The 19174-nt window shown below is 48.4% G+C and overlaps 1 protein-coding gene across 2 annotated transcripts in view; it reads right to left on the reverse strand.

The window, feature by feature from the left end:
* ASPSCR1 (ASPSCR1 tether for SLC2A4, UBX domain containing) overlaps positions 1-15261 on the reverse strand; it is a 113350-nt gene extending 98089 nt beyond the window's left edge. Inside the window, exons 1-3 of one of the 2 annotated variants that reach the window (XM_068262229.1) lie at positions 15130-15261; positions 7368-7423; positions 2020-2134 (exon numbers count right to left, since the gene is read on the reverse strand). In XM_068262229.1, the coding sequence (XP_068118330.1) occupies positions 2020-2134; positions 7368-7423; positions 15130-15219 (261 nt within the window). In that variant the 5' untranslated portion in view covers positions 15220-15261. The remainder of the gene's footprint in view (positions 1-2019; positions 2135-7367; positions 7424-15129) is intronic. The other variant, XM_068262230.1, reaches the window with a different exon arrangement.
* Between the last annotated feature and the right edge of the window lie 3913 nt (positions 15262-19174).

Raw genomic sequence — 19174 nt, forward strand, 5'->3', positions numbered from 1 at the left:
GGGCACTTTCCATGGAGCATGAGCGATGCTGGGGAAGGTCCCTCAGCGGGGGTGAGCACTTTCCATGGAGCATGAACGATGCTGGGGAAGGCCCCTCAGCGGGGGTGAGCACTTTCCATGGAGCATGAATGATGTTGGGGAAGGTCCCTCAGCAGAGGTGGGCACTTTCCACGGAGCATGCGCGATGCTGGGGAGCGTGAACGATGCTGGGGAAGGACACTCAGCGGGGGTGGGCACTTTCCATGGAGCATGAACGATGCTGGAGAAGGTCCCTCAACGGGGGTGGGCACTTTCCATGGAGCATGAACGATGCGGGGGAGGGTCCCTCAGCGGGGGTGGGCGCTATCCACGGAGCATGAACAATGCTGGGGAAGGTCCCTCAGTGGGGGTGGGCACTTTCCATGGAGCATGCGCGATGCTGGGGAAGGACACTCAGCGGGGGTGAGCACTTTCCATGGAGCATGAACGATGCTGGGGAAGGTCCCTCAGTGGGGTGGGCACTTTCCATGGAGCATGAACGATGCTGGGGAAGGTCCCTCAGTGGGGTGGGCACTTTCCATGGAGCATGAACGATGCTGGGGAAGGTCCCTCAGCGGGGGTGGGCACTTTCCACGGAGCATGAACGATGCTGGGGAAGGTCCCTCAGCGGGGGTGGGCACTTTCCACGGAGCATGAACGATGCTGGGGAAGGTCCCTCAGTGGGGTGGGCACTTTCCATGGAGCATGAACGATGCTGGGGAAGGTCCCTCAGTGGGGTGGGCACTTTCCACGGAGCATGAACGATGCTGGGGAAGGTCCCTCAGCGGGGGTGGGCACTTTCCACGGAGCATGAACGATGCTGGGGAAGGTCCCTCAGTGGGGTGGGCACTTTCCATGGAGCATGAACGATGCTGGGGAAGGTCCCTCAGCGGGGGTGAGCACTTTCCATGGAGCATGAACGATGCTAGGGGAGGACCCTCAGCGGGGGTGGACACTTTCCAGAGGAGCCCCGTGATAATCCTACAAACAGTTGTCAGCACACTGTGCACATTAACCCCCAGCCTCCCCCCTCCCCCTCCTGGAGACCGGGACTCACCACAGTCTCTGCTTCGGCCCGCTGTGTGGAGCGTTGCATGCGCGATGCTGGGGAAGGCCCCTCAGCGGGGGTGGGCACTTTCCATGGAGCATGAACGATGCTGGGGAAGGCCCCTCAGCGTGGGTGAGCACTTTCCATGGAGCATGAACGATGCTAGGGGAGGACCCTCAGCGGGGGTGGGCACTTTCCATGGAGCATGAACGATGCTAGGGGAGGACCCTCAGCGGGGGTGGGCACTTTCCATGGAGCATGAACGATGCTGGGGAAGGCCCCTCAGCGTGGGTGAGCACTTTCCATGGAGCATGAACGATGCTAGGGGAGGACCCTCAGCAGGGGTGGGCACTTTCCATGGAGCATGAACGATGCTAGGGGAGGACCCTCAGCAGGGGTGGGCACTTTCCAGAGGAGCCCCGTGATAATCCTACAAACAGTTGTCAGCACACTGTGCACATTAACCCCCAGCCTCCCCCCTCCCCCTCCTGGAGACCGGGACTCACCACAGTCTCTGCTTCGGCCCGCTGTGTGGAGCGTTGCATGCGCGATGCTGGGGAAGGCCCCTCAGCGGGGGTGGGCACTTTCCATGGAGCATGAACGATGCTGGGGAAGGCCCCTCAGCGTGGGTGAGCACTTTCCATGGAGCATGAACGATGCTAGGGGAGGACCCTCAGCGGGGGTGGGCACTTTCCATGGAGCATGAACGATGCTGGGGAAGGCCCCTCAGCGTGGGTGAGCACTTTCCATGGAGCATGAACGATGCTAGGGGAGGACCCTCAGCAGGGGTGGGCACTTTCCATGGAGCATGAACGATGCTAGGGGAGGACCCTCAGCAGGGGTGGGCACTTTCCAGAGGAGCCCCGTGATAATCCTACAAACAGTTGTCAGCACACTGTGCACATTAACCCCCAGCCTCCCCCCCCCCCCCCCCTCCGGAGACTGGGACTCACCGCAGTCTCTGCTTCGGCCCGCTGTGTGGAGCGGCTCACCATCTCCAGCTTGGCATTGTTGGGGAGGTTAGCGAATCGCCACTGCAGAGAGAGATCCAGCACTGTCCTCTGAAACCTGAGACACAAGGAAACTATTTCATAACTAACAGCAATACCATAGTTACATAGTTATTTTGGTTGAAAAAAGACATACCGGTATGTCCATCGAGTTCAACCAGAGAACAAAGTACAACACCAGCCTGCTCCCTCACATATCCCTGTTGATCCAGAGGAAGGCGAAAAAACCCTTACAAGGCATGGTCCAATTAGCCCCAAAAGGGAAAAATTCCTTCCCGACTCCAGATGGCAATCAGATAAAATCCCTGGATCAACATCATTAGGCATTACCTAGTAATTGTAGCCATGGATGTCTTTCAATGCAAAGAAAACATCTAAGCCCGCTTTAACTGCAGGTATAGAGTTTGCCATAACTACTTACTGTGGCAATGCATTCCACATCTTAATCACTCTTACTGTAAAGGACCATTTCCTAAATAAATGGCTAAAATGTTATTCCTCCATGCGCAGATCGTGTCCTCTAGTCCTTTGAGAAGGCCTAGGGACAAAAAGCTCATCCGCCAAGCTATTATATTGCCCTCTGATGTATTTATACATGTTAATTAGATCTCCTCTAAGGCGTCTTTTCTCAAGACTAAATAAACCCATTTTATCTAACCTTTCTGGGTAAGCGTATCAATTTTGTAGCTCGTCCCTGCACCTGCTCTAAAACTGCAATATATCTTTCCTGTAATGTGGTGCCCAGAACTGATATTCCATACCCTCCCCTCCAAGCCATTTCTTATTACAATATGGCTGTCATCTTATGTCTCTTATACACAATATTCATGCGTGTTAAAGAGGACCTGAACTCTTGCACAGGACTGAAGGAAAACAGAGAAATACACCCTGTATGTATTTAGAGAGTTTAGCCTGTCTAATCACCCCTCATCTGTGGCTAATCACCACTGTAATTTGATCCCTTAGCTGTGTCAGCTCAGGAACCTACTCTGCCATTGCAGAGCAGCTGATTTGTAAACACAGGAGGTTAACCCTCTGTCTGCTTCCATGAAAACAGGAAATAAACACACTGCAAAGTTATTGCAGAATTTCTATCAGCTGTAAGAAAGAAATGTTTTCCTTAAAGTGTATTATGCTGTTGCGTATTTATTTTTAGAGCAGAGAGGACATTCTGAGTTCAGGCCCACTTTAAAAAGAGGACCTGTAGTGACATATAGCAGAAATGCAGAAAATTATTCAAGATGCCTACTTTTGTAGCAATTATCTTGGTTTCAGCATCTGAAACACTTTATACTGTATATTGCTGAATATCGATATGTAGCCCTGCTTTCCCAGTGATGTTTAGCCTAGGCTGCTTAGCTCTGTGGAATTCTCCTCCAAGAGCATTATGGGAGACTAGGCATTATATTCTCTGGCTTTGAAATTCTAACAAACAAACATTCCGTACAGCTGCATCTGACAGGACTAAAGAGGTCGCCATCTGTGGTAAATTTCAGAATGTAGAAAGGAGGAAAGATTTTACAATGGACAAAACACTGACTAAATAATCTATACGTTAATATTGTAGGAGAAAAAAAAAAAAAGCGCAATTATTCCGTTATTTTTACTACAGTTCCTCTTTAAAGGGAACCTAAACTGAGAAGGATATGGATTTTTCCATCTAAAATAATACCGGTTGCCTGACTCTCCTGCTGATCCTGTGTCTCTATACGTTTAGCCACAGCCCCTGAACAAGCATGCAGATTAGGTGCTCTGACTGAAGTCAGACTGGAATGCTGCATGCTTGTTTCAGGTGTGTGATGCAAACACTACTGAGGCCACATAGATAAGCAGGACTGCCAGGCAACTGGTATTGTTTAAAAGGAAACATCCATATCCCTCTCAGTTTAGGTTCCCTTTAAAGTGGGCTTCTAAAGCTATACACACACCAGACTAAAGTCATAAGAAACATCCACTGAACGACAGATCATATGACTATTGCTGACAACAAAGTGCAAAGGTAACTCCAGCGAGAATTCTCAGCTCAAAACCCCCAATCCATGTTGTCACATCCGTTGTGAGGATTATTGTTTACATTTACAACATGTGTATGATGAGCTGTCGCATGTGTGCATGAACCTTAACGTTTCTGCTGTACCCAGGTGGGGGAAGCAGACATTTGTCTCTCCTTTACTGGCTCAGTAATTACTTACTGTGTACACTCGCGTATAAGCCTAATGTGCTGAAAAGTTACCCCCTCGGCTTATATGTGAGTCAGTGGAGCAGAATGGATGGTGGAGCAGGTTGTTACTGGCAGAGGAGTGTAAGGATCGTGCACTAGTGATCCTGCTCTTGCCAGCTGGCTCCCTGCTGTGTCCGTGCCCCCATCCCCTGCAACATGGTGTGCAGAGTGCGCTGCTCAAGACTACCTGTGTCCCCTGGCTTGTGGAGCAGAGTGTGCAGGTAACGTGTCAGCGGTGTGCAATGATCGTGGATTCTTCCTGTGTGACAATCTCTGTCTCATATCTATGACGCCATCTAGTGGCATCTTAAGACACAGCTCTATCATCCTTGGGGCACATCTGGCTATAGGGAGGGGGGCTGACTTGCACTGGGGGCACATCTGGCTATTGTGGAAGGAGCTATACTGGATAGGGGCTTATACGCGAGTCAATCACTTTTTCCTGGTTTCTGAGATAAAAGTGTGTATCTCAGCTTATACGCGGGCCGGCTTATATTCGAGTATATACGGTAATTACAAGTTAATCTGATTTGTCCTGAAACCGGCAATAATGTTATTAGTTAGCCTCAGTGAAGTATAAACATGCCTTCAAATCGCATCAGATCGGTCTTATACCGTTTCTTATTCTTTTTTTACTGTGCTTAATAACGTGCAAAAAAATTGATTTTGAGTTTCGTCCCGCTTTAAGGAAATCAAGATGAAATCATTTGTAACTTTGTAAGCCCCCACCCCGCAATAAAAAAAAAAATAAAAAATGATATTAGCCACCACAGCTGTATTTTTCATTTGAAGGGAGAAGTGAAAACAGCTTCTGGAATTGAGTTTTGCGTATAAAGTTCTTACATAGCAGGGGTTTTAATCTTCAGCCTTGAAAACTAGGTGGGTTCGTTTTCAAAAAGTGGAAAATAACTCATTGAACTGTCGGCTACAAATGGCAGTAACAGACCTTAGTAACTGATTAGGCGGGCAGGAATTTTCTGTACATCAGACTTGAAAAAACACATGTCCGCGTGACGCACGTGTAAAATCTTTCCGGGAACCACCTGCCAAGAGCTATGAAATTCATGAATATGGATTGCCATGATTCTCGGCAGGTCAGACTAATCAGAAGATAGGCATCTGGGAGAACTAAACTCCCCCGATCTGCCAACGTCCGGAATCGATTTCCTTTGAGGAAAAGTCACACTCATGGCGTGGCCACGTGCGACCATCACAGGGTACCACCCAGCGACCGGCGCCAACATAAAATACTTGGCTATGGTTAGGTGTCAGGAGAATTACATTTAGCACCGGGTAACGGGAATGTTGTCAACTTTGGAGGGGGAAATGTATTTAGCACTGGGGAAAGTGAGCGATGATGGTAGGCTTGGAGGAGAGGGTAGTATTTTTGCACTGGTTGGTGTTAAGCTAGATATTAGGGAGGGGGTGGGGAGTAGGCCTGAGCGATTTTAGGAAAAAAATTGCATTGAGCGTTTTCTGTCCAAAAATCGCGATTTCCATTCAATTCACGATTACCTTCAAATCAAGCATTGTTCCCCTCTGTGCCTCTCTGTCCCCATCTATCTTTGTGCACCCTCTGTGTCTCTTTTTGCCCCTTTGTGTCTGTGTGCCATTTATCTGTACCCGCTCTGGGTCTCTCTTCTCTGTGCCCGTGCAGGGGTGTATCTGGGTAATATAGAGCCTATGGCAAACACTGAAATTGTGCCCCCCCCCCCCCCCCATCCCCACTGAAAGTAGCATCCTTTCAATTCTCTCATGTACAGGTGTTATGATTGACTGTGTTTTTTTGCTCAAGGTACTGCTGAAGTTACTTTCTGGGAAATGTCTTCTTACTCCCTCTTTGTCCTCTGTTCTAACACTAAGCTAAGTGCTCCCTACATGGTTAAGTAGCCATGTTCCCCAGATAACAGTAAGAATCTGATTGGAGGTCTGAGTGATGGGGAGGCATGAGGGGCAGGCATGGCGCCCATGGTGCTGTGGCGCCCATGGCATGAGCCCTGCCTGCACCCCTCTAGATACGCCTCTGTGCCCGTGAGTATGTCATGTGACATACAGGAACCAGGAAGTATGCCGTGCACACAAGCTGGCAGACATCGGACTCGTGCAGAAGGTATGTCTAAAACCGCTGATGCTGCGAGCAGCACATAGGATAACATTAGCAGGAGGTTTCAAAAACTCAAAACGCTCAGAAAAACTCCTCTGGTGTGCACCAGGCCTATCAGGCCTATACCTCCCACCTTGAGGCAGGGAAAACACTTGGCAGTTTTCGTACACGTTTTCTGCACAGAAAAACTGAGAACTCATGTTAATCAATGGGCTAGTCCACACTTAATATGTTGTTCGCACGCAGAAAAAAAACTGACATTCTGCATCCTGATTCTGCACATTATGTCAGTTTTCTCTATCAATTACATCAGCTGCTGTGAAAAAACGCGCGCGTTTTCCTGCATGGAAACACACTTGGTGTGCAGAAAAAGTATGCAGGAAAACGCGCGCAGAAAACTGAAAGACAAGTGTGTTCCCTGCCTCAAGTATATGCCTAGATTGATTACTTATGTAATATGGAAATTATATGGTGCTTGTCTATTCTTTATTTAATACAATTACAATTTTACCTGTTGGGAAATATACTGACCACTCGCAGCAAAAATTTCTAAGTGCCAAGATGAATTGTTTGCCTACAATTGCAATAGAGCTGGGAAATATATCGATCATTCACAGCAAAAACAGAAAGTTCCAAGATGCAGCACCGAAATGTGGGAGACTTTATACAGGGCTGTGGAGTCGGTACAAAAATCTTCACGACTCCGACTCCAACTCCGGGTACCCAAAATGGCTCCGACTCCTCGACTCCGACTCCTTAGTCTAATACTTAACAGGGCTGTGGATTTTGTACAAAAATCATCCGAATCCTCAGTTTATGAAACCACGACTCCAACTCAGACTCCGGGTGCCCAAAATTGCTCCGACTCCACAGCCCTGACTTTATACAAGTTGCACACAGTCTGTATTCAGGAGAAGATCCGGGCACTGAGATGCGAGATGAGCATATAATGCAGATTGTACTCACTTGAGGTTGTACTCCCTGGGATTGAAATTCTGTTTCTTGCAGACCTCTTCCAGCACCTGCAATGGAAAACCCACAAAGCACGCGTCAAACATTGCTGATGGGCAACTCATCTGAAAGAGCGGATTAGTGACTGCTAGCAGGAAGAAAAGGGGATGAGTGCCCATTAATCATACAGACACAAACCAAAACACAACAATAAAACCCCTGATGGAGAAGTGACTGGGACCAATTTATTACCAAGCATTGCTTATTAGTAGGAGGGCTTTTCCGTCTCTTTTATGCCCCTAAAACATTCCTAGTGGTTTGGGCCACCCCGAGCAGCTTGGTTACTGTGTTAGATGAGCAAATAAAGACAACAATTTGATGAATGAATACTACAAGTATCAGTTTGAACTGTATTATGGCGGCTTATGCCTGGAAACATTATAAATCAAATACTGATTATAAATCACAAGGCTGATTCCCGAGAGACTTCAAGCTGAAATCGATTGGGAATCGGCCTGAGGTGGAAGTACAGACAATAGATCTCTCTCCAGGGTTCTCCCCAGGCTCTTTTAGCCGAGTGCTCCACCCGGCTAGTTTTGGTGACCACCCGGCTGTCATCAGCTCACCTCCTCCTATTCTGTAAGCAGAGTTGCACACAGAAGCACTGGCCCTGCATTCTCTCATCTCGCCCCACCCGGCTACTATTTCATGCCACCCGGCTGGAAAACATTTCTGGGGAGAACACTGCTCAGAGAGAGATCTGTCTCTTGGTCGATCTGCCCATACATGGTCTGATGTGTGGACACCTTTAATGATCAGGTACATACAGGCAGTTGAAAAAGTGACAACAGTGTGGCAAAGGTGATAAAAATCTCAACACACAAAACAGTCACTCAAGGGGCTTGATTCACTAAACTGATAACTCAAATATCACACCTTATCAAAGATATCACACCTTATCACAGTTAACATGCCTTATCAGAGTAGCATAACGAGCACTAAGAACCCGCAGGGGCTCAGGGCAGGACGAGTGGAGCGCTCATCATTGCCAATTAGCAGGCATAAGTTCATAGCGCTCGCTGTGCTACTCTGATAAGGCGTGTTAACTGTGATAAGGTGCGATATTTGAGTTATCACGGTTTTGTGACTCAAGCCCCATGCATTTCTAAAGCTAGGTACACACTTGGGACAACGATCGTTCGTGGTGAACGACGAACGAACTTTTAATTGACGAAAGAACGACCTAAGTAAAGTTAGTGTTTAAAAGCGTGTAACGAACTGATCGTTAGAACGAACGTTACATCACGTAAAGCAACTATTGCGCCTGCGCATAAAAATGAAAAGTTCCATGGAGAAATAGCGAAATGCGCATGTCAAGCCTAGTACGAACCACCGTTTTCCAACGATGTACTACTTTTACAAACGATCGTCGTTGGAAAAAATCCGCCAAGCTAGATCATTTGTTTTTAACGATCTAGCTTGTCCGTCGTTAGACTTAATGGTCGTTGGCTGCTTTTTTTAAACGATCGTCGTTTGAAACGATCGGGGAACGATCGTTTCAAACGACTATAGTCGCATGTGTGTACGCACCTCTACTATCTTCACAGAATCTTCCCCCCCCAGTATCTGCACTGCAAGGCAAACACTGTGACCAAACATAAGCAGTGGTGATGACACCTGTGCAGCAGCCTGAGATAGCTGTGAACTGACAACACAAACACCTGCCTATTTCCACTACACCAGAATCCGGAAGAATGTGCAGAATTTTACAAGGATTCCCTATATCTGTGCATGGCAAGGCTTAGCGATTGTCTGCAGCTTTGCAGCAGAGCGATGGAAATTTGCCTTAAGGGCCACGCTCTCCATGTTAATGAGCCTACACTAATATGACCAAATGGTTACAGCAGACCATCTGATCCACATACTCCCTCGTGTGCACACTAGAAACTCTAGTGGCCATCACAACAATAAATTAAAGGATACCCAAAGTGACATGTGACATGACGAGATAGATGTGTATGTACAGTGCCAAGCACACAAATAACTATGCTGTGGGGCTTTTATTTGTTTGTTTGTTTTTTCTCTGCCTCAAAGAATTAAAGGGGAACTGAAGAGAGAGGTATACAGAGGCTGCCATATTTATTTCCTTTTAATCAATACCAGTGGCCTGGCAGCCCTGCTGGTCTATTTCTCTGCATTAGTGTCTGAATAAAACCAGAAACAAGCATGCAGCTAGTCTTGTCAGATCTGACTTTAAAGTCTGAAACGCCTGATCTGCTGCATGCTTGTTCAGGGGCTATGGCTAATAGTATTAGAGGCAGAGGATCAGCAGGGCTGCCAGGCAACTGGTATTGCTTATAAGGAAATAAACATGGCAGCCTCCATATCCCTCTCACTTCAGTTCCCCTTTAAACATCAGGTATGTAAGTGGCAGTTCCTGTCTGAGTCAGACTAAGGTGTGACCCTCACTGATAAGAAATTACAATTATAAAACACTTTCCTTGCTGGAAATGGTTTCTCGGAGCAGGAAAGAGTTAAAATAATCAATGGTTCATAGATTTTTAGCTCTGGCATACTTCAGTGAATGTGTCATTGAGCAGAAACAACAGTAAAAACTTAAAAAGTAGATTAAGCTCGCATTCACAGTGCAGTATTCTCCCCAGGCTCTTTTAGGCGGGTGCTCCACCCGGCTAGTTTTGGTGAGCACCCGGCTGTTATCGGCTCACCTCCTCCTATTCTGTAATCAGAGTTGCACACAGAAGCACCGGCCCTGCATTCTCTCATCTCGCCCCACCCGGCTACTTTTTCATGCCACCCGGCTAGAAAAAATTCTGGGGAGAACACTGCAGTGAGACGTTATGGTCATGCGTTATAAAGTCTTATAACGCAGCTTACCGCAATGCTAATCCTATCTGCCATTCACAGTGCGACGTTAAAGTCGCGTTGAAAAATGTTGTGCTGTGGTAACTCACTGCTTGCAGTGCGTTACCTCTTAACATAGACACGCTGCGACGTTAACGTAGCATTAAAACGCAACGTCCCACTGTGAATGCGACCTTAAATATAAAATAAAACTGTGGGATATCTATAAAAGTCATTTCTAGGAGGAGGATGATAGATGCAATTGTTTATCTAATCAGTATATTGTCACCTCGGGTGTCCTTTAACATTTCAATGAGGAGGAAACAATGTCGGTCTCCATAGTGGAGTCAAAACAGGTTCACGTGGAACACTGTTTTGTTTTTCCCCTGAACCCAGACATAAATTATTTGAATAGGCCCATGATGGACTAGATTACCTCCTCCTGAGTGCGCTGTGTAGGGCTTGACCTCCCATCTCCACTAGGAGAATTTTACATAGAAGATCGCAAAAAGAAAAATGTAAAAATTGTATAGCAATGCATACAAGCCATTGATTTAACTTAATTGCAAATGAAAGAAAACGTTCCATGCAGTACTTCTGTGACTAGGTTAAAATTGCATTGCACCACATTCACACTCAGCAATGCGAAATTGCATGTAATGCTTCCTTACAGGATGTGTACATTTCATTTGTGTGGTTCTCATGCATTTGAAAGTGTTGCAGCCCTGCCACTTACAATAACACACCATGTGCAATTCCCACAGACTGCCGGCAAGCGACGCTCACATTAAAATGCACACTTAGGCTATGTTCACATTATAAATCGCAAGCATGATCGCAAGGGCTTAGTGCTTTTGTGCACAATTTTTTCAAGCAATTCCCGGCATTTTCTGAGCGTTGAGCGATATTGCGTAAGCGCTTTTGATTAGCGATTGAGATTTTCACTTCCTAATGCAAGTCAGGAAGTGATCTCTTTGACCCGGAAAAGAATAAATACAATGGGCCTGATTCACAAAGTGGTGATAACTCAGTTATCACGCCTAAAGGACTTTAGGCGTGATAACCTTTGCACCGCTGAGTTAGCACCACTTTGTGCTCTTTATCGCGCAAAGTCCTGCGCGCAATCGCGCAATTCCACGCACAGCGCCCATAGGGATTAATGGGCGCATCGCACGTACTGCCCCGTGCGCCGCGCGATTGCGCACGCAAGACTTTACGCGCTGGAATTTTGCGCACGTTTCATTTTATCACGCCTAAACTGAGTTTAGGTGTGATAAAGGGCTTTTTACAGGCGTGCAAACACTTTACACCGCTTTGTGAATCAGGCCCTCTGTATTTATTCTTAAAAGCACTCAGGAAATCGCTATACAAAGCGCTTAGCGATTTCCCTACACCTTCCATTGACCAAAAATGCTCAGAAAATGCTACAGGCAGCGCTCTGGTAAGCGGATCGGAATTGAACCGCTCAGCTGTGAACACTCTCATAGGAAATCATTGCACAAGCGCTTTTAGGGGATTTCTAAAATCACCAGCGCTTAAGAAAAAAATACGCATTGGGCTGCAGTCACTAAACCGTGATAACTCCTATCACGGTCGTTTTTCACTCGCATTTTCACGTGATCACGAATTTCACAAAAACACGATTTTTCACGATTGCGCATGAAAATTCCCGATCGCACGCAAAAATGCGCGTGAAAACGGCCATGATATGAGTTTTAGTGAATCAAGCCCATAGTGTGAACAAGCCCTAAATGCGGAAAATGATCTATAGAAAAAAACGCTGACGCTTTATGTGGAAGAAAGAGTGGACCCAGCCTTAATGTACTGCTGACATTCAAATCCCTGCACAATCTGGGCCCTGGATACATGAAGGACCTGCTAAAGCTGCACCACATCTCTCACAACCTCAGATCAGCAAGTTCTATAAACTTGGTCACTCCCAGAGTGCACCTCAAAAAATCTGGAGATAGAGCCTTCTGTCATGCTGCCCCTACTCTTTGGAACTCCCTGCCACACCCAGTAAAGACAGCACCATCCCTGGAGCTATTCAAATCCAGACTGAAAAGCCACCTGTTTAGCCTGGCATTTCCAGATTTATAAAATTCTTCCTCTGTACCACAATGGTCTGAGCCATGCTTATGCGCTTTGAGTCCTACGGGAGAAAAGTGCTTTACAAATGTTATTTGTTGTTGTTGTTGTTAATAACAGTGCCCTTGCAATCACCAAAATACACGCGGTTCGATTTCACACACAGTGTGAACAGATTCCAACTCTGAGTAGCCCCTTTGCACTATTCTAGTTCCTGTGAAAAGGACAGTATCCAGAGAAACATCTCAACAGAACACCCGACAGCAATATGAACTTATCCAAAGTTTCCACGATAGGGTCCTCCACACTACTGAGTACATTTTAATTGAGATCTGTTCACCCACTGGACAGATATTTCTCCTTTCGGAGATACTAATATTACTGATACTCTACTATTGAGCGCTGGATAACACCAATAGTAGAATATCGGTAATTTTACTGATACTATAACTTTACCTGACCCTCCTCTTACAATAACAGTGTAAATAGCTCAACACTACAACCCTATAATTATAGCACCAGGGAGTCAACCAGTCAAAACCCTTACCCACCACAGGGTGACTTCGACATGCAGACAGAAAAAAACTGGGTCTCAACCTGGATTTAGCGGCCACTTGGCCTGTTTATTATGATACCACAGTGCAGAGCACAACATTTTGACACAAAGGTCTTTTTCAAGTGCTTAAATAACCTACAATAACCTATCCCTTCCTATGCCTAACACTAACCCTCAACCTCCCACCCCGACCTTACACCAACCTACCCATAATACCAACCTATGCCTAACACTAAAACTCCCCCACACCTATGCCTAGCACTAACCCCCATGTAGACCTAACACTGTCCTACCCCTAACACCCCACCTACCACTAACTGCAGCCCCCCCCTACATCTAACCTACTCCTATCCCCTCACCTATCACTAAGCCCCGCCTCAACCTAACACTCCCCCACACCTATGCCTAGCACTAACCCCTCTGTAGACCTAACACTGTCCTACCCCTAACCGCAGCCCCACCTACATCTAACCTACTCCTATCCCCTCACCTATCACTAAGCCCCGCCTCAACCTAACACTAACACTCCCCCAAACCTATGCCTAGCACTAACCCCCATGTAGACCTAACACTGTCCTACCCCTAACCCCGCATCTACCACTAACTGCAGCCCCCCTACATCTAACCTACTCCTTTCCCCTCACCTATCACTAACCCCCGCCTCAACCTAACACTAACCTACCCACCTATGCTTAGCACTAACTCCCCACCTACGCCTAACCCTAAGCTACCCCACCTATGCCTAGCAATAACCCACCCCCCGTACACCTAACACCTGTACCAAGTGTGCTGTATCCACTATCTACTTCTGTAGACACTAACTTTTCTGTGCGCCCAAATTTATGTCTTCGCAACAAGCTGCCGCCAATAAACATTATACTCAATAGATACTCAATAGTGGCACCCAAACTGTCTGCTTCTCGCAGGTACCCACACCTGTGCCAATAGCTCCTTATGCACAAGTGGCTCTGTGCTCATGCACGGGTGCATATCCTACTGGCGCCTGTGCAGTGCAGCCGTAAAGATGAAGTGCAAGAGAATGGTCTTGGATATCAAGGAAGCCCCTGGAGCATCCAGAGGCTCTCCTGTACACACACATACGCAACTATCACTACAGGTGTACTTTAATGGAATACTGTACGGGATTGGGGGAAAATTAGTTGAACTTACCCGGGCTTCTAATGCTGGATACACACGTTGAGATTTCCTGTTCGATTCCCGGGATCAAACGGATCGAATCGATTAATTCCAACATGCTCGATTCGGATTTCGATCGTTTCTGCTGTCAATTTGCATGTTAAGTATGCCAAATCGACGGCAGAAACGATCGAAATCCGAATCGAGCATGTTGGAAATAATCGATTCGATCCCGGGAATCGAACGGCAAATCTCAACGTGTGTATCCAGCATAATGGTCCCCCGCAGCCATCCTATGCCTGCGCAGCCACTCACCAATACTCTGGCCCTGCCTCCGGTTTACTTCTGGAATCTCAGTCTGAAAACCACTGCACCTGCGTAGCCATGTCCTCGCTCCCGCTGATGTCACCAGGAGTGTATAGCACAAGCCCAGTATGGTCTGTGCCTGCGCAATACGCTCCTGGTGACATCAGCGGGAGCGAGGACACGGCAATGCAGACGCAGTGGTCTTTAGACTTTAAAGTCTGAAATTCCAGAAGTGAACCGGAGGCGGGGCCGGTGTTCCGACGTGATAACCTACACGTCGAATTTGCCTACATCCACTATCAAACGTATAGCAGGAGGGTTAGGGTTAGGGTTGGGGTTGGGGGAGGGGAAGGGATAGTAAAAGTCTATGGGATGTAGGTTATTTCGACGTGTAGGATAAAGTGTTGGAGCACCGGAGCATCGGTGAGTGGCTGTGCGGGCACAGGATGTCTGCGGGGGACCATTAGACGCCTCAGGTAAGTTCAACTAATTTTCCCCCGACCACCATACGACTAAGCATGTGCCTAGGGCCTGTCAAGCGTCAAGGGGGCCTTGACCCCCAACCTCCAGGAAAGCATCACACAAAACAAACAGGCAATCAGCAGGGGGTGGGCCAATGTCACTGTATAGCCTCTGGCCCCATCATTGTTCGTGAGCAGTCATTAGGTGAAGGAGGATTCCTGGCAAGCAGATACACTGTGCCGCAGAGCAGGGCTGACAGAAGAGTGTGCCTCCCCCTAGCCGCAGGAGTAGTGCTATCATGGAGCGGTCTCCAGGCAGAGGTGCTTTTCTCATGAAGAGACAATTCCCCGCCCCCCTGTCCATCACCTGCAGCAGAGGGGTCCCCGCCGTCACCTTCACCGTCTGCCGCCTCCCATTGGGGGCCAACACCGTCACACCGGCCCCGCTGGCCGCCATGATTCCTGACGCTGCGGAAACTTTCAATCAGCTTTATTGAAACAGCGACAGGCGGACAAAACTGAGCGGAGAGAGCAGCGCCTGGCGGTGTGTGATGCCAGAAGAAGCCCCGCCCCCTAACAATCCACAGACACGCTGTGCCCACTGCCCATATAGTCAGGTGTACCTTATTACCGCACAGCCAGGTGTACCTTATTACCGCACAGCCAGGTGTGCCTTATTACCGCACAGCCAGGTGTGCCTTATTACCGCACAGCCAGGTGTGCCTTATTACTACACAGCCAGGTGTGCCTTATTACTGCGCAGCCAGGTGTGCCTTATTACCGCACAGCCAGGTGTGCCTTATTACTACACAGCCAGGTGTGCCTTATTACTGCACAGCCAGGTGTGCCTTATTACTGCACAGCCAGGTGTGCCTTATCACTGCACAGCCAGGTGTGCCTTATCACTGCACAGCCAGGTGTGCCTTATTACTGCGCAGCCAGGTGTGCCTTATTACTGCGCAGCCAGGTGTGCCTTATTACTGCACAGCCAGGTGTGCCTTATTCCTGCACAGCCAGGTGTGCCTTATCACTACACAGCCAGGTGTGCCTTATCACTGCACAGCCAGGTGTGCCTTATTACTGCACAGCCAGGTGTGCCTTATTACTGCATAGCCAGGTGTGCCTTATTACTGCACAGCCAGGTGTGCCTTATCCCTGCACAGCCAGGTGCGCCTTATCACTGCACAGCCAGGTGCGCCTTATCACTGCACAGCCAGGTGCGCCTTATCACTGCACAGCCAGGTGCGCCTTATCACTGCACAGCCAGGTGCGCCTTATCACTGCACAGCCAGGTGCGCCTTATCACTGCACAGCCAGGTGCGCCTTATCACTGCACAGCCAGGTGTGCCTTATTACTACACAGCCAGGTGTGCCTTATTACTACACAGCCAGGTGTGCCATGTTACTGCACAGCCAGGTGTGCCTTGCTACTGCACAGCCAGGTGTGCCTTGTTACTGCACAGCCAGGTGTGCCTTGTTACTGCACAGCCAGGTGTGCCTTATTACTGCACAGCCAGGTGTGCCTTATTCCTGCACAGCCAGGTGTGCCTTGCTACTGCACAGCCAGGTGTGCCTTATTACTGCACAGCCAGGTGTGCCTTGTTACTGCACAGCCAGGTGTGCCTTATTACTGCACAGCCAGGTGTGCCTTATTACTGCACAGCCAGGTGTGCCTTATTACTGCACAGCCAGGTGTGCCTTGTTACTGCACAGCCAGGTGTGCCTTGCTACTGCACAGCCAGGTGTGCCTTGTTACTGCACAGCCAGGTGCGCCTTATCACTGCACAGCCAGGTGCGCCTTATCACTGCACAGCCAGGTGCGCCTTATTACTACACAGCCAGGTGCGCCTTATCACTGCACAGCCAGGTGCGCCTTATCACTGCACAGCCAGGTGTGCCTTATTACTACACAGCCAGGTGTGCCTTATTACTGCACAGCCAGGTGTGCCTTATTACTACACAGCCAGGTGTGCCTTGTTACTGCACAGCCAGGTGTGCCTTGCTACTGCACAGCCAGGTGTGCCTTATTACTGCACAGCCAGGTGTGCCTTGTTACTGCACAGCCAGGTGTGCCTTATTACTACACAGCCAGGTGTGCCTTATTACTGCACAGCCAGGTGTGCCTTATTCCTGCACAGCCAGGTGTGCCTTGCTACTGCACAGCCAGGTGTGCCTTATTACTGCACAGCCAGGTGTGCCTTGTTACTGCACAGCCAGGTGTGCCTTATTACTGCACAGCCAGGTGTGCCTTATCACTGCACAGCCAGGTGTGCCTTGCTACTGCACAGCCAGGTGTGCCTTATTACTGCACAGCCAGGTGTGCCTTATCACTGCACAGCCAGGTGTGCCTTATTACTACACAGCCAGCTTTGCCTTATTACTACACAGCCAGGTGTGCCTTGTTACTGCACAGCCAGGTGTGCCTTGCTACTGCACAGCCAGGTGTGCTTAATTACTGCACAGCCAGGTGTGCCTTATTCCTGCACAGCCAGGTGTGCCTTATTCCTGCACAGCCAGGTGTGCCTTATTACTGCGCAGCCAGGTGTGCCTTATTACTACACAGCCAGGTGTGCCTTATTACTGCACAGCCAGGTGTGCCTTGTTACTGCACAGCCAGGTGTGCCTTATTACTGCACAGCCAGGTGTACCATATTACATGTCACTGACTGTCCTCAGAGGAGCTCACACTCTAATCTTACCATAGTCATAGTCTAATGTCCCTATCATATTATTATTATGTATTTATATAGCACTGACATCTTCTGTGGTACTTTACATAGTACATAGTCATGTCACTGACTGTCCTCAGAGGAGCTCACACTCTAATCCTACCACAGTCATAGTCTAATGTCCCTATCATATTATTATTATTATTATGTATTTATATAGCACTGACATCTTCTGTAGCACTTTACAGAGTACATAGTCAAGTCACTGACTGTCCTCAGAGGAGCTCACAATCTAATCCTACCATAGTCTAATGTCCTATCATAGTATTACTAGATTATTTGTTTATCTAGCACTCACATCTTCTGCAGCACTTTGCAAAGTATATAGTCATGTTAGCGACTTTCCCTCAAAGGAGCTCATAATATTTGCCTTCCATAATCTAAAGCTATGTATACAATTTTGATTTTTCATCTTCTGGAAGAAAATGTTCCTGATATAAGAGCTGGTTCAAAGCAATATTTCAAAGTGATCAGCCACTGCCCATTCAAAGGTGTGAAAGTGTAAAGTATGGGTACAGATTTTTCCGGTGTTTGAATAAATGCCACGGTAGATCCCGTTCAGGGCCGGATTTAGGCCAGGGCCACATATTCCATGGCCTAGGGCACCACAGGATCAAGGGCGAGAGGGCAGCAGGCTATCCTAGGGGGAAGAGGAGGGAAGGGTCACCTGGCTACCTATATAGGAGGAAGGGGGGGGGTCATCAGGCTTTCTATACGGAAGGGGGAGAAGCGTCATCTGTCTTCTTATACAAGAGGAAAGGGGGGGAGGGGTCATCAGGATACCTATACTGGAGAGAGTGGAGGGTCATCAGGCTATCTAAACTGGAGGAGCTTATTACTGCACAGCCAGGTGTGCCTTATTCCTGCACAGCCAGGTGTGCCTTATTACCGCACAGCCAGGTGTGCCTTATTACCGCACAGCCAGGTGTGCCTTATTACCGCACAGCCAGGTGTGCCTTATGACTACGCAGCCAGGTGTGCCTTATTACCGCACAGCCAGGTGTACCTTATTACCGCACAGCCAGGTGTGCCTTATGACTACGCAGCCAGGTGTGCCTTATTACTGCACAGCCAGGTGTGCCTTATTACTGCTGCACAGCCAGGTGTGCCTTATTACTGCACAGCCAGGTGTGCCTTATGACTACACAGCCAGGTGTGCCTTATTACTGCACAGCCAGGTGTGCCTTATTACTGCACAGCCAGGTGTGCCTTATTACTGCACAGCCAGGTGTGCCTTATTCCTGCACAGCCAGGTGTGCCTTATCACTGCACAGCCAGGTGTGCCTTATCACTGCACAGCCAGGTGTGCCTTATTACTACACAGCCAGGTGTGCCGCCTCCCATTGGGGGCCAACACCGTCACACCGGCCCCGCTGGCCGCCATGATTCCTGACGCTGCGGAAACTTTCAATCAGCTTTATTGAAACAGCGACAGGCGGACAAAACTGAGCGGAGAGAGCAGCGCCTGGCGGTGTGTGATGCCAGAAGAAGCCCCGCCCCCTAACAATCCACAGACACGCTGTGCCCACTGCCCATATAGTCAGGTGTACCTTATTACCGCACAGCCAGGTGTACCTTATTACCGCACAGCCAGGTGTGCCTTATTACCGCACAGCCAGGTGTGCCTTATTACCGCACAGCCAGGTGTGCCTTATTACTACACAGCCAGGTGTGCCTTATTAC

Source organism: Hyperolius riggenbachi, chromosome 12, assembly GCF_040937935.1.
Source record: "Hyperolius riggenbachi isolate aHypRig1 chromosome 12, aHypRig1.pri, whole genome shotgun sequence".
Taxonomy (NCBI): Eukaryota; Metazoa; Chordata; class Amphibia; order Anura; family Hyperoliidae; genus Hyperolius; species Hyperolius riggenbachi.